We start from the raw sequence: 14,519 nt of genomic DNA on the forward strand, positions 1-14,519 counted from the left end.
CTCCCGCCGGGCAGAGCCTGTCAGCCTTGAGAACACAGACGTTGAGCAGAGTCGCATACCACCGGCCTTCCCTGCCGCTGAATGCTACCCGCATGTTTTCCACGGCACAGTCAAGCCTTCCACGAACAGAGAACAGTTCATGACTATATTGCTGCACAGCTCTCGCACAATCATACACATGGGCACAACATTAGAAAACAGTCCACGCCTGACGCCAACCACGGGGGAGCCCTGCGATAGCAACAGGCGCGGCCCGCGGACATAGTTCCCTCTCCGCGGCCACCATATGGGAGCGATTCGTATCCCAGCTGCGGGCGGGCGGCGTTTGTGGCCTGACCAAGTGCCATTAAAACTATCGCTCTGCGGACGCAAATGCATACAAATGACGCCTGCGCTGCAGATGGCACGGCGGCCCGCCGGCCGCCAATGTCCACCATAATGTCCAGACGGAGCGGTATTGGACACAGCACAGCCAAACACGATCGGCGCCGTCAGCGTATCTCAGACGGACAGTGGTGTCGGTAACGACGCCACCGTGCCTGAATATGGAACACCTGGGATGGGAGACATTTATACACGACAGTCATGTGGTTGTGAAATACATTGGTAACTATCGTTACGTCAGCTGAATGATGAACTACATACTCGTATGCCCCCAAATGCAGCAGGAAATATTTTAAAGAAAATGTGAAAATGATTAACAAAATCTCCAACGAAACACCATACACACATGGTACTGCACGATGTCAAAAAATGACAAAAACGAGTTGCAAATTCAATGATGCACGATTATGAGTCCTCTTTCTGTAACGCCTCAGTCAGTTTCCGACGTTCCTCCGCCTGACGAAGGTTCCGCAGCACCAAACTCTCGAATGTGTCGAAAGATGACCTCGACATCGGCGGAGCGCTCGTTGGAGCTGCGGACACTCTCCCGGGCTCTGCCGCCTGAGCACGTCGCTGACCAACGAGTTCCACAGTGACGGGATTTTCTGCGGAGCCCTTCTCGAGCTGAGCAGCCCTGGAGGCAGCCTGTGGGTCGCAGAACTCCACCAAGGCGCTGCTCTTCTTCTTCGACACTACTGCTGCGGCGACTTCTCCGTACTTCGAGAACAGGGCCGTGAGCTTGTCCTGATCGTAAACTTCGCCGACCCCGTCAGCTGGAGCTCGCTTCCACTTGACCTTCAGACGACAGCTGTCGTCTCCGGCTTCGTCTTTGGCATGTGTCCCCCTAGTCAGCTCTTCCCGCTCCCGCCGCAGCTGCTCCCGCATCAACGCCTGCTCCTCCTCCAACTGCCGGGAACCCTGCTTCCTAAGCCGCTCAATTTCTGCCTGCAACTTTTCCATATCCTGTTGTATGTTTGTTTTGTTCACTTCAGCTGCTCTCTCACGAGCTTCAAGATCATCTTTAAGCTTTTTTCGTTTACTGTCGTATTCTCGACTTCTAAGCGCAGCCGCCTGCCTGGCTTTTAACAAATGATCGTATGTTTTCCTGGCATCTGCGTCACACAGTATCTCTAGAACCTTTGAAAGCTTCATGAACATCTCTGCAGCTTTCGGATCATCGGGATTTTTGTCAGGATGGCATTTCAGTGCTGCCTTTCTGTACGCCTTCTTGATAGCACTTTCCTGAGCGGTATGCTCTATGCCAAGCATTTCATACAGGTCACTCTTCATCAGCTCAGCTGTGATATCTTTGACGGAGGCCATTGCTCAAGTTTGATAAAAGTTTCAATCAACAACAAAAATTAAGCTTACCCAACAAGATATTGCCCCTGGAAAAGCAGAAAACATAAGTTAGAATCAGGGGGGTGAACATTTACGTGCTCACATTACAGGCCAATACCTGACACTTAATTTTATTTGTATTGCTATTGTACTGTCATTGTTTGTATTGACTGTCAAAATATATGTGTTGGAAAATCGAGTTAAAGGCGTGCTATTGAAAATCATCGATATATAATTGTTGATCTAACACATATTTTACTACATAATGTCACTGACACAGGACACTACAGCAGGTCACGCCACAACTCTGACAGAGGTCAGGTCACTGAGGTTCACAATATGTCGAGGTAGGCCGCCGTGTGATACATGTTTTATGGTCCGTTTCACCATAGGCGGCGGAACGGGGAGGGCACCGGGGCACCGTGCCCCCCTTTGATTTTGGCATTTTAACATTAGCCCTATGGACGTTGCATGGAAAGAATGGGACCAAAAGTCGGCAGTGCCCCCCCCCCCCTTAATTGAAGGTGTTCCGCCGCTTCTGCGTTTCACATTGCAAATGCGATTATGCGGGTTAGATGACCGTTAGGGTCAGTGACAGTATATGTTACGTTCTGGTGGAGGGCAGGTCAAGGTCAGAAAAAGGTCAAATTTCAAAAGTGACATTTTTGTATAAAAAAGGGTGTCTACAGGCTATTCGATGCAGCTCGTCACGGGGAATCAAACGGTGGTCTTTGTTTTGCGCTACGTGGTCCAGAACGGCTAAAAATTGAGTTTGAAGACTTGCCGATATCAATTTTAACATATTTTTTCGCCATACCTTGAACAAAAAAAAGGAGGTATCGATCTCAAAATTTCGATAATTTTTGGGATTTTTAGGGAATTATATAAAAAGAATACTTTTTATTTTGGGGTCAAAAATTGAAGAAAAAATGAAAAAATCTGGGATAGCAGTTTTGTAGCCCTGGCGATTATACCTTTTATGCTTTGAACATTTTTCTGCATCTTCATAGCTGTGGGCTTGACAGCTCTTCCAAGGAAACATTTGTTGGGTCGAAAATGGTAGAACATAACGTCATTCTAACGTCACTTGTGGGTGTGGCCAACCTATCATAGCCTTTGCAAAACTTTTTGGCCACAGTAAGACTGATGTTCGGAGGGGTCTCTCCTGAATGTTTGGTGAAGATATCTGCAGTAGTTTAGGATAATTCTACGGAAAAGAACAGGCAAATGTGCGTCCCCCCCCCCTACGGCCTGCGGGGAGTGAGGGAAAGATATATTCCACTTGAAATTTGAATTAGATATGTAGTGTTTAACTGTTTAAATGTCTAGCATAGTACGCTCATCATATTCAGGAAAAATTTTAGGTAACAAGTGAGAGGAAACTGGCAGAATTTAAATATTGAGAGCAATGCAACTTGAATGAGTTGAACTTGACCGAAATCTGTACTAGTAACATATAATAAGCCCTGAGGTGGCTGGTGGTTGTCTAAGCTCTCATTACCTACTACGTTCATTACTGTGTGCATCACTGTGACTAAGTTTGGAAGGCGTAAAAGGAATTGGATGTGTTAAATAAGGAAAAGTGTATAACAAATGGCTAACCATAGACAACTAACTTAATTAGTTAAGCCAATTAAATCTTTCCCTTTAAGTTAACCCGCGCCCCGTAGGGCTACCGGCGGACCCTACCACCCGTGGGGGGGGGGGGGCGTTTCGGCCTCCCCCCCCCCCACCTAAGATCTCGGAAATTTACCGGCCGATTTTTAAAATTCGAACGGCGTTCGATAGTCCCACCGGGGAACTACCTTGTGACCAAATTTCATTGACTTAGGTCAAACCGATGACGTCACAGGTCAGGTCAAAGGTCGGATTTTCACCGTTCGCAGGCATTTCAAGAAATGTGTTGTGAAATCGAGTAAATTGGTAAGTTATTGAAAACCATCGATGGTACATTGTTCGTCAAACACATACTTCGGTATCTGAGGTCACTGATACCAGGTCAGGTCACAGCGTCAGGTCACTGGGGGGTCACAATATGAAAGTGTCGTGTGCGGTGTGATGCATGTTTTATGGTCCATTTTACATGACAAATGCGATTATGTGGGTCAGGCAGCCTTTGGGGCCAGCTTAGGTTACGTTTTGGTGAAGGTCAGGTCAAGGTCATATTAGGTCAAATAAGTTGATATTTTTGCATAAAATGGGTATCGATTCGATGCAGCTCGTCACGGGGAGTCCAATGGTGGTCTTTGTTTTGCCCTAAGTGGTCTAGAATTGCCAAAAATTGAGTTTGAATATTTTACGTCATCATTTTTGAACAGTTTTTTCGCTAAAACTTGGCCAAAAAACGAGATATCGATCTGAAATTTGGTATATAGATAGAAAACGGTAGGTACTATCACATATATTCCGTTTTTTTTTCGAAACTCAATTTTTTTGGATTTTTTGGCTAATATATCCAAAACATCGCATTTTTTATTTTTGGGGGTCAAAACTCAAAAATTTCAAAAATTCGAGATAGCAGTTTTGTAGCCCTGTCAATTCTACACCTTTTAAGTCTTTATCATTTTTCTGTATCCTCAAAGGTGTAGGCCTGACAGCTCTGAGCTCTTCTCGCGAAGGTCTTTTTTCGGTCGAAAATGGCAGAACATGACGTCATTCTGACGTCATTTGTGGCCAACCTATCATAGTCTCTGGAAAAATTTTGGTCACAATGTGTAAAATTTATGCCCGGAGGGGTCCTGAAAGTTTAGTGGCGATATCTCCAAGTCCAGCCGTTTAGGAGATACCGACGGAAAAGGACAGGGGGGCCGTTTCGGCCCCCCTACGGGGCGCGGGTTAACCATGTCCATCAAATAACGAACATTGGTTGCTCTATCATTGTTGCATGTGATGCCTAAACATATAGTCATGTTTAATAGAGCAAATAGGCTGTCATTAGGTTTATGGGGAGGTATGAAAGCCATTTTACCAGCCACACTCAACTCTGATGATAATGATTTGGGGGTTAGGGCACCCAAACTGCAATGATCATTGGTACCCATATGCTTAACTCCTGTAGACAGCCAATCCAGCAAAGGATACAATTACATTTCCTGTCAAAAGCACAACTACAGATAGGTAACAGCACATATAAATGCTAGATCTCATCTTATAAAAAGGGATCTACCCCAACCATCTACCATTATTTGAATTAAATTGGCAGCACAAAGTTTACTGATGGGCACAGGCACAGCTTACTGATTAGGTTTAGGTTTAGGTTTTACTAGTGGGCTTGGGTAGACCGGGTCTATTCAGGGCCCACATCCGGATAAGGTCAGAAATGACTCAGTGATGATAACAACTAACAAGAACAGCTGTCATGGAAATGAGCTACGCCAAAGCCTGACTTTTGAATGTAACGTACACCAACCTGGCGCTAGTAAGCAAAAAGGGCTTGTTTGCCAAACTGCAAAATGTTGCAACATAGTCTACCATCTACCAGCTGCACCCAACCCAACACCAGCTAGTGCCAAATCTGCATAACTTGCCCTCACTGAGACTGGACATTGGCAACACCTGGCATCAAGCAAGACATTTAATTTTTACCACAAAATTCACAGATATCAGGGGTTAGGATACAAAATATAGTAATGCATATTGCATGGCCAATTATCCCCACCCCAACACCATTGTCTCTTGTACATGTACATTGTACATTGTGTACATTGTACACCAATTGGCAATTTCATAGACAACAAAAAGCCCGCTAGCACAACAGTTCTGCACATGGCTCCAACCCATGGAACCTAATACGCTAGGGCCAACACCTCTCCATGCAAGCTCCAACCTGACCCAACTCTGTTATAATTCCGCAAGCATGTAGCACTGGCAAGAGGCAACTGGCACATTGCCTCTGCACAGACAGGATCTTGCATGCTTTGAAGTCTGGTTCTGTAGCCTTTGAAACAGAAGCAGAGCCACAGATTGGGAGGATAATAAAATTAGGAACCTAAAAGCCATATCAATTATCAAAATGACCTTCTAAATTAATGCACGTCGGAATTGTAAATGCAAGTGTAAATGCAACATTTTCAGCAACCACCTAATAATGTTAGCTAGTAGCATGCTATAAACATAGATCTGTCCAAGGCTATATAAACCAGGTAGAACGTTCCCGACGAAAAAGTGGTGACAAGCGATAATTAGTAGCCGCGACCCTCACTTGTTCAAAACTATATCCGCAAGCAGCATTTACAGGCTAGCGGAAATCGACCAATCGGCGTTCGGCAATACTTGACGCTGATTGGCCCGATGCTCGTGACGAAATTGCGGGGGACTGTAGCTATTCCCCTTTGGCGTTTAATAGACTTACGGCTTTTGAAGGGGATTTATACCAGTTTTTGTTGGGTTTGAGGCCATTTTTGAGCTTGGATATTCTTTCTGTGACTTTTGACTGTGTAAACACGACATTTAATCATAACATTTCTATATACTACCGGTGTCACATCGGCCAAAAAGACCGTAAGTACATGGGATAGACGGACCACTGCTGATGGGGCCACACATGTCGGCGTGTGATCATCGGAGGTCCATGAGGGCTCGACATAGGCCCTTCATGGGTCGGTATAGGCCCGGTGGGTCCAGTGCAAGCCTATCAGGGGCCGGTGCTGACCCAACAGGGCCCAGTGGAATATAATGTAAGGCTGTCTAGGGACGCTGAGGGCTCATGGAGGCCATATAGGACCAATAGGGACCACATAAGTCAATCAGGGGCCATTTAGGCCAATAAAAGCACTTCAGGGGACTTGAAAAGGTCATTCAAGAGCTGTGGTGGGCCCATGAGGGGACGGCATTGGTCCAGCAGGTGCAGTCAGGGGATGTTGTACGGGTTTCTCAGTGGCCCATTTGGGCATATCAGTGACCAATTTGGACCCAGCAGGGGGCTTTGTAGACCTATCAGGGGCTGGTGATGGTTCATCAGGGGCCAGCGTTAGTCCATCGGGGCACGGCATATGCCCATCAGAGGTAATTGCGAGCCCACGCTGAACAATGATGGCCCTTCAACGGCCCCTAATGGATCTACATTGACCCATGGGCCATGATGTGTCATGTATGCCCCTATGACAGGCCTACTCAGACCCCTGATGGACATTCCCGGCCTCTGATGACCCTATACTGAATGCTGATGGGGCTCTAAGTTTCTCCAATAACCCTTCGTCAACCCATTATTACCATACGCTGGCACTAGGGGCCCCACATCAGCCGCACGGCAGTCCGTGCCATGACAGCATGTCTTTTCGGCCGATATTACATCGGTAATATTTATTAAAATCATGATTTTATGGTGTCATTATATAGATAACAGTCATAAGAAATATATTTCAACTCGAAAACAGCTCCAAATAGCATATAATTTTAAAGAAACTCCTCCGAAATCCAAAAGCCTATTCGGGTCCATAGAGAATAACTGCGGTCCCCCGCAATTTCGTCACGAGCGTCGGACCAATCAGCGTCGAGTACTGCCGAGCGCTGATTGGTGAATTTTCCGCTAGCGTGTAAGTACTGCTCGCGGAACAAGAGTTCGTCGACAATCCTCCACAAACGTCTGTCACCATGTTTTGTAATGCTAAACAGCCGGAGCGTACCCCCCTGGATCTGTCTAAATCAGTTGGATACAATCAGGGGGGTACGCTCCGGCTGTTTAGCATTACGAAAAATGGTGACAGACGTTTGTGGAGGATTGTCGACGAACTCTTGTTCCGCGAGCAGTACTTACACGCTAGCGGAAAATTCACCAATCAGCGCTCGGCAGTACTCGACGCTGATTGGTCCGACGCTCGTGACGAAATTGCGGGGGACCGCAGTTATTCTCTATGGACCCGAATAGGCTTTTGGATTTCGGAGGAGTTTCTTTAAAATTATATGCTGTTTGGAGCTGTTTTCGAGTTGAAATATATTTCTTATGACTGTTAGCTATATAATGACACCATAAAATCATGATTTTAATAAATATTACCGATGTAATATCGGCCGAAAAGACATGCTGTCATGGCACGGACTGCCCTGCGGCTGATGTGGGGCCCCTAGTGCCAGCGTATGGTAATAATGGGTTGACGAAGGGTTATTGGAGAAACTTAGAGCCCCTTTAGCATTCAGTATAGGGTCATCAGAGGCCGGGAATGTCCATCAGGGGTCTGAGTAGGCCTGTCATAGGGGCATACATGACACATCATGGCCCATGGGTCAATGTAGATCCATTAGGGGCCGTTGAAGGGCCATCATTGTTCAGCGTGGGCTCGCAATTACCTCTGATGGGCATATGCCGTGCCCCGATGGACTAACGCTGGCCCCTGATGAACCATCACCAGCCCCTGATAGGTCTACAAAGCCCTCTGCTGGGTCCAAATTGGTCACTGATATGCCCAAATGGGCCACTGAGATACCCGTACAACATCGGGCACATCCCCTGACTGCACCTGCTGGACCAATGCCGTCCCCTCATGGGCCCACCACAGCTCTTGAATGACCTTTTCAAGTCCCCTGAAGTGCCTTTATTGGCCTAAATGGCCCCTGATTGACTGATGTGGTCCCTATTGGTCCCATATGGCCCCCATGAGCCCTCAACGTCGGCCTAGACAGCCTTACATTATATGCCACTGGGCCCTGTTGGGTCAGCACCGGCCCCCGATAGGCTTGCACACTGGACCCACCGGGCCTATACCGACCCATGAAGGGTCTATGTCGAACCCTCACGGACCTCCGATGACCACACGCCGACATGTGTGGCCCCATCAGCAGTGGTCCGTCTATCCCATGTACTTACGGTCTTTTGGCCGATGTGACACCGGTAGTATATAGAATGTCATGATTAAATGTCGTTATTACACAGTCAAAAGTCACAGAAAGAATATCCAAGCTCAAAAATGGCCTCAAACCCAACAAAAACTGGTATAAATCCCCTTCAAAAGCCGTAAGTCTATTAAACGCCATAGGGGAATAGCTACAGTCCCCCGCAATTTCGTCACGAGCATCGGGCCAATCAGCGTCGAGTATTGCCGAACGCCGATTGGTCGATTTCCGCTAGCCTGTAAATGCTGCTTGCGGATATAGTTTTGAACAAGTGAGGGTCGCGGCTACTAATTATCGCTTGTCACCACTTTTTCGTCGGGAACGTTCTACCTGAGGGGTGTTCACGGGCACCGCACACTGCTGCGTGCGGTGTGTGCGGTACGTCCAGCAGGCGTGGGGGTAGGGGATGGGTAGGCGGCTCTGACGTCACGGCTGCGTGCGGTGGACGGTCCGCTGTGGCCAGTCCCGACCGGCCACAGCGGTCGCTGTGTGCGGTGACGCAAGGCTGACGTAGGGACGCAGTGGGCGGAGCTTGGAGGCTGTGTGCGGTCCGACCGCACACAGGGTCCGTGAACAGCCCTCTGGTTTATATAGCCTTGGATACAATCCAGGGGGGTTCGCTCCCGTGCCTTCAGCATTACGAAAAATGGCAACAGCCCGTGAGCAGCATCAGCGCTCACGCACATGTTCAAGGAAAACAACATGTAATTAGCTGCTGACGACGGCCCTCTCCACCAATCAGCGCTCGGTAACTCGAGCGCTGATTGGCTGGTAGCAAACGCGTCATATGTGGGTCTCTTTTTTTTGCTATCAGTGAACGCGTTATTTAATACACAGTGGCCTATGGAGAATGGCACGCGGAATTGAAGGTCAGTGTTTTATTGCTTCGTACATGCGAATGGGGGTATTTGAGTGGCATTTGACACCATTTTCGAAATCTACAGTGAATTTCTGATCGACTCATGTATATATTTTTATGAATTTGACAGTATTAGTGCTACATAGTCGGTGTTTTATGTTGGTGTTGTTTCTCTCGACCTTTGTCTTGACTTAAATCATATCTTTTCTCGAAAGTGCTTGCCATAACCAGGTCTAAACTGTATCTGTATAAAGGGAATATGTGTTGAATATGAGGGGAAAGTAGTAATGACCATTCTGCCTATCAAACTGCCAGAAGGTGTGCTTGTAAGGTGATTGAAACTGCAGTACGGGTTGCAGATATGGGTTTGACATTAGCATTGTTGTTGTAACCCCAATTGCTCTAATAAAATGGCAACATGGGGTTATGTACACACTATTGCACAGCCTGGTATCAAGCTGGTTGATATGTGGAGGATAATGAAAGCATAAAAGAATAGGAGCGTTGCGTCTTGTGACTTATGTCAAGTCATTTTAAATCAAATGATTGTGATTGTAACTATTACTTCAATTATTATTGCAAGTTTTGACCTTTTTAATCATCAATTTTTATGTGTACCAATTTCATATGCCTGTGTAATGTCTGTGCGGCTTTGTGCAGTGTGCGTGTCTTGAAACAAACCAATTTATTTTGTACCTTTTTGTACTTCAACAAATGTATGTCAAAGGACAAAAATATCATGTCTATTATCATTGACACTACTACAGCTAACTTTGCCTGTATTCCTATCTTTCAGAGGCATTCAATTCAATCTGCTTTCCAGTGCAGTACCAAGGAGGCTGCAACTGAAACTCGCACAAAGGCAATCAAGTGTCACTTCATCAGCCTACAGTAACAGCCATCTGTAATCAAGATATGGATGAAGGGGCATAGAAGAACAACCAGTTCAAACATGAAAAGATTGTATTTTGTTTTGGACTATTTCTTAGCATAACAGAACAGTACACTTGCTGCTTTTTATGTTTGCCCTGTGTGCAGTTTTGAATAATTTTAACCATGAGATGCTTTTGTCAACTATTCTCTTTACATAAGCTTCCTTTGTCATGCATGTGTAATTTTGAGTTTACATGCATAATGTAGGCACATTTCCCTTGGCTTCATAGAAGTTAAAACTACTTGCAAGCTTTGGTTATGGACATTGGTGCTATATATGATGCTTCAAATGTGTCCAGTAGTTGATGAAGGGATAAGAGGAGTAGGACAGCTGATAGCTATTACCAAAAGTATGTGCTTGTCTGCACTTCGGGCTGTTTTACTTCCTTGAGTTAAAAAAACCCTCATCTTTTGCAGAGCTGGGCATTGCGCAACTTAAGTCCGCAACTCCGCAACTCCGCAACTTGCGGACTACCCTCTTGGTAGCGGAGTTACGGATCGGCTACCGAGCCCAAAAAAGTTGCGGAGTTGCGAGTTGCGGAAGCGAAAAATTCTAAAGCGCAACCGCTACCGGGGCCGCCACCGCTGGTGGGGGCGCCACTGTACTCTTTGCACTCCACTGCACACTGCACGTGTTTCCAGGCTAGTTTTTGAAGCTGATTTCGTTTACGAAGTAGTTTTAGTGCCTTAGTAACATGTTACGAGGCTTTCAGTGGTGGTTGACACTGGATAGGCGGTAGGACGCCTACTGGTTGACCTGACCTGACCTGACCCGACCAGGCCCAAATGCATGAAGACGTCCTCTTTGATCAAAACTAACATGAAATTTGTTATCAGCGCCCCCCCCCCCCCCCAAAAAAAAGAAGCATAAAAGCTTCACTTTACGAAGTTCTAGCAGGTTCGATTTTCCCGACTTTTGGGTCATTGACCTGGCCTGGAAGGTCAACCAATGACCTATGACCTTAAAATTGGGTATCATCGGCTTCCTCTCGTCACGGGCAACACGCTCGTTTTTTTCCCCGCGAAGCTCTAGCTCGATCAGGGGCCGAACGGCAGGGGGGAGGGGGTCCAACCGACGTACACGTTAGACGCTGTAAAACACCGCACACAGCGAGGGTTAAGTCAAATTTTATGGTCGCCAGCACGGGGCCGGGGGCGGGGGGGGGGGGGTGTTTGGACACCCCTCCGTAAGGTTTTCCGCAAATATATAAAAAAGGCGGCGGCAGCGGGGCTGTTTTCGACACTGCTATTAACACATCCTTTCCACACATTGTATCAACATGTCAGACCCAGGTCACCTCAGGTCAGGTCACCAGGTCAAGTCAAGGGACCCAATCTCCGAAAAAAATTAAACACCCGCCCTAGTAATACAGGGCAATATAGCAATACAGATACACCTATTGACCGATCACTTTGAAACTGTCTGCATGTGACAAGGGTAACAAGATATAGGTACAAAGTGTATTGTCTCATATTTTTTTATATTTGTGACTTAAGGTAAGGTCAACTGTGTGACCTCTCCATTATAAGTCAATGGGAGAAAATACGACTCGTCCGGATTTGCGGCAAAATGATCCCAAACAATTAAAACATGCAAAGAGTAGCACTGGCAGGTCATTTACGTCGACTGGTGTCGCAATGACTTGCGCATTGAGCATTATAGGTCACGTGGCGTCATCAAAGGTCACCAACAGTCAGGTCACCAACAGAGGTCAACCAAGGTACTACCTGTCAGACATAACACTGCACTTCAGGACTAAAACTGATAAAACATAGGAACCTAATAGAGGTTGGTAGCGGAGTTGCGGAGTTGCGGAGTTGTGAGTTGCGGTTTTACGATCTGCAAAATAGTTTCGGAGTTGCGATTGCGCTTTGGGTACCTTAGGTTGCGGAAGGTAGCGGTAGCGGTTTCCAAATTTCGGTAGCGATGCCCACCTCTGATCTTTTGTTTCTTTCCTGTGTGTCCATTGTTTCCTTGGTGCTATACATAAACGTCAAGTTTGAAGTTGGTATCCAAGTGAGCAAAATGTGTATTATTTCAGTCCGTCTTGAATCATTCGTCTTGAATTATATCCCTAACTGACATCCTGTTATTTGTCCTGCAATGTTTGTGCCTGTGTCCGCCCTTACCTCCGGCTCCAGCCTTCAACCAGCCCTGCTGAGCTCTGTCGCCGGCGTGGTGTGTCGCAACGTGCTGTTTCTCCACTCCAGCCGACAGCTGCTAGGAATCGTCCTGTGCCATGCGCCATGCGACACAGCAATTGTAAGCTGCAGGTCACATTCGGACTGATTGGCTCCGCGTATGTGCATCCGGCCGGGAGCTAGTCGATATCAGGGACGTGGGTCGGACTGTTGTGGCGGCGTGCACTGTGCTGGTTGAAGTTGTATTTCTGTTAGTGAAAAGCATTAATACATAACCGTGGCCGCAGCCCAATGATATTGTGGATTTCAGAGGGAGTGGCCAGTCACGAGGGCCCCATGTGGGTATGGATCCAGTGTCCAGTGGGATTGGCTAAGATTTCCGGCGATTGATAAACGCTTCTATGATAGTAAACCTATTGAGTTATGAGGGGAGGTCACGTGACTGACCTGAGCTTACTAAACTCTTGTGAAAACACGACACATACGAACGGTAAGAAACCGACAACTCTTCTTTCTGCCAAGTGTCATCTTTCTGTGAAGGATTTCTTGGCACTGAGTGTTCAGAAATTGCGTTGTTTTTGGACTGTGCAGAGGCTCACGAGCGACAACATAGGTCAACAACCTGACTTACCTTAAATATGCGACTTGTACCATAAGATCCAGCTTGATCAAAAGATAGGACATGTCAAATTTCATCTCTTTATCTCAAAAGAATTTTGAGCTATCGTATAAACCGCCAGTGTGGCACCATATCGCCTCCGCGCGCGGTCGGAAGGTAAAAGTTCGCCGGCTCTAACTAAACAAATAGTCGTCGTATCGCAAATTCATTTACGGCGTTCGACGCGTCGTTCAATTTACTTTCGAAACATATCCTAACATTACCATTTAACTGCCTAGCGCAATCACCAACAAGCAAAAGTTCCGCGCATCCCTCCTCATACAGTGTTAGCGGCGGCCGGCGGCCGGCCGCTGACCCACATTCGCGTCATCAGGGAATGCCGCAACTAATTTATTGTTTCCAACTTTTTTCCCGGAGCGTTCTACCTGGTTTATATAGCCTTGATACAATCCCACTGTCTGTATATATCAGCTCAATTAATAATTTTATAATTGTACTCTCAAGCAAGGACAGTAAAACCAAAACATGACAATTTTAACCAAAACCTATCACTATCAGTGTGGGGACACTCAGTACACTGGCAACGGCAAGTCAAGATGGTCTGAAAAAAAAAAACAAAAAGCGAAAGTAATCAATCCAGTCAATATTCCCCGGAACTTGATCATAAAAATAAAAATGGCGATACCATATGCCTAGCCGTATATAGGGCCTTGCACTCAACAGCGAATGCCGGAAATGCCGGGTAGCGCCACAAATGTATTTCAAATACTAATCAAGGTTGATAGAAAATACGAACACTATTCGACTGCCAATCATTATATTCGGGGGAGTCTAAAAAGCAGACGAGAAGAGCAGACTGACATGAGCCCATGCTCCGAAACATTCGCACCAATTTCGATGAAACCTTCACCATTCGATACAGGGCCTATTTTAACATGTTAACTGGGGGGGCAAATGCCCCCGCACTCAACAGAATTGCCCCCTAGTCGTCGAGATTTGCCCACTATAAAAATGGGCATAAAGGAACAGGGTGACAAACATACTACGTAACTACTGTGACTTGTTTTGCAATGGATGTCAAATGAGTCAGTCTGTAAGTAATGACCAGTAGTGGTGTATCTAAGGGTGGGTCATATGGGTCATGACCCCCCACCCTCTTGGGGCTCGGGGACACCACAGGCCTGCCAGGGGCACCACCGGCCTGTCAGGGGCACCACAGGCCTGTTGGGAGCACCATCAACCTAGCAAGACAGGTCTGAAGAGCACCATAGATCTGCCAGGGGCACCGCAGACCTGCCAGGGGCCCCACCGGCCTCGCAGGGGCACCACCTTGGCCTGTCAGGGGTACCACCACAGGCCCGCCAGGGGCACCATAGGCCTGCCAGAGGCACCATAGGCCTAGCAAGGGCGCCA

The 14,519-nt window shown here is 46.9% G+C and overlaps 1 protein-coding gene across 4 annotated transcripts; it reads right to left on the minus strand.

Annotated features, from left to right (window-relative positions):
• Nucleotides 1-131: 131 nt before the first annotated feature.
• Nucleotides 132-13,864, minus strand: LOC122391277 (dnaJ homolog subfamily C member 17-like). 4 transcript variants are annotated; one of them, XM_043385065.1, is made up of 2 exons: nt 13,792-13,864; nt 132-1,772 (listed from the first exon to the last, which is right to left on the minus strand). In XM_043385065.1, the coding sequence occupies exon 2, from the start codon at nt 1,705-1,707 to the stop codon at nt 790-792; it is 918 nt and encodes a 305-aa protein (XP_043241000.1). In that variant the 5' UTR covers nt 1,708-1,772; nt 13,792-13,864; the 3' UTR covers nt 132-789. The 4 variants fall into 4 exon arrangements, with proteins under 4 accessions (XP_043241000.1, XP_043241003.1, XP_043241001.1 ...); XM_043385068.1 differs by having other exon boundaries at nt 13,764-13,792; XM_043385066.1 differs by lacking the exon at nt 13,792-13,864 and adding an exon at nt 5,807-5,865.
• Nucleotides 13,865-14,519: the final 655 nt, after the last annotated feature.

This window comes from Amphibalanus amphitrite, unplaced genomic scaffold, assembly GCF_019059575.1.
Source record: "Amphibalanus amphitrite isolate SeventyFive unplaced genomic scaffold, NRLGWU_Aamphi_draft 000428F_arrow, whole genome shotgun sequence".
NCBI classification, from domain to species: Eukaryota; Metazoa; Arthropoda; class Thecostraca; order Balanomorpha; family Balanidae; genus Amphibalanus; species Amphibalanus amphitrite.

Coding starts and splice junctions, on each gene's coding strand:
- LOC122391277 (XM_043385065.1), bottom strand. CDS start 1,707: ATGGCCTCCGTCAAAGATATCACAGCTGAGCTGATGAAGAGTGACCTG.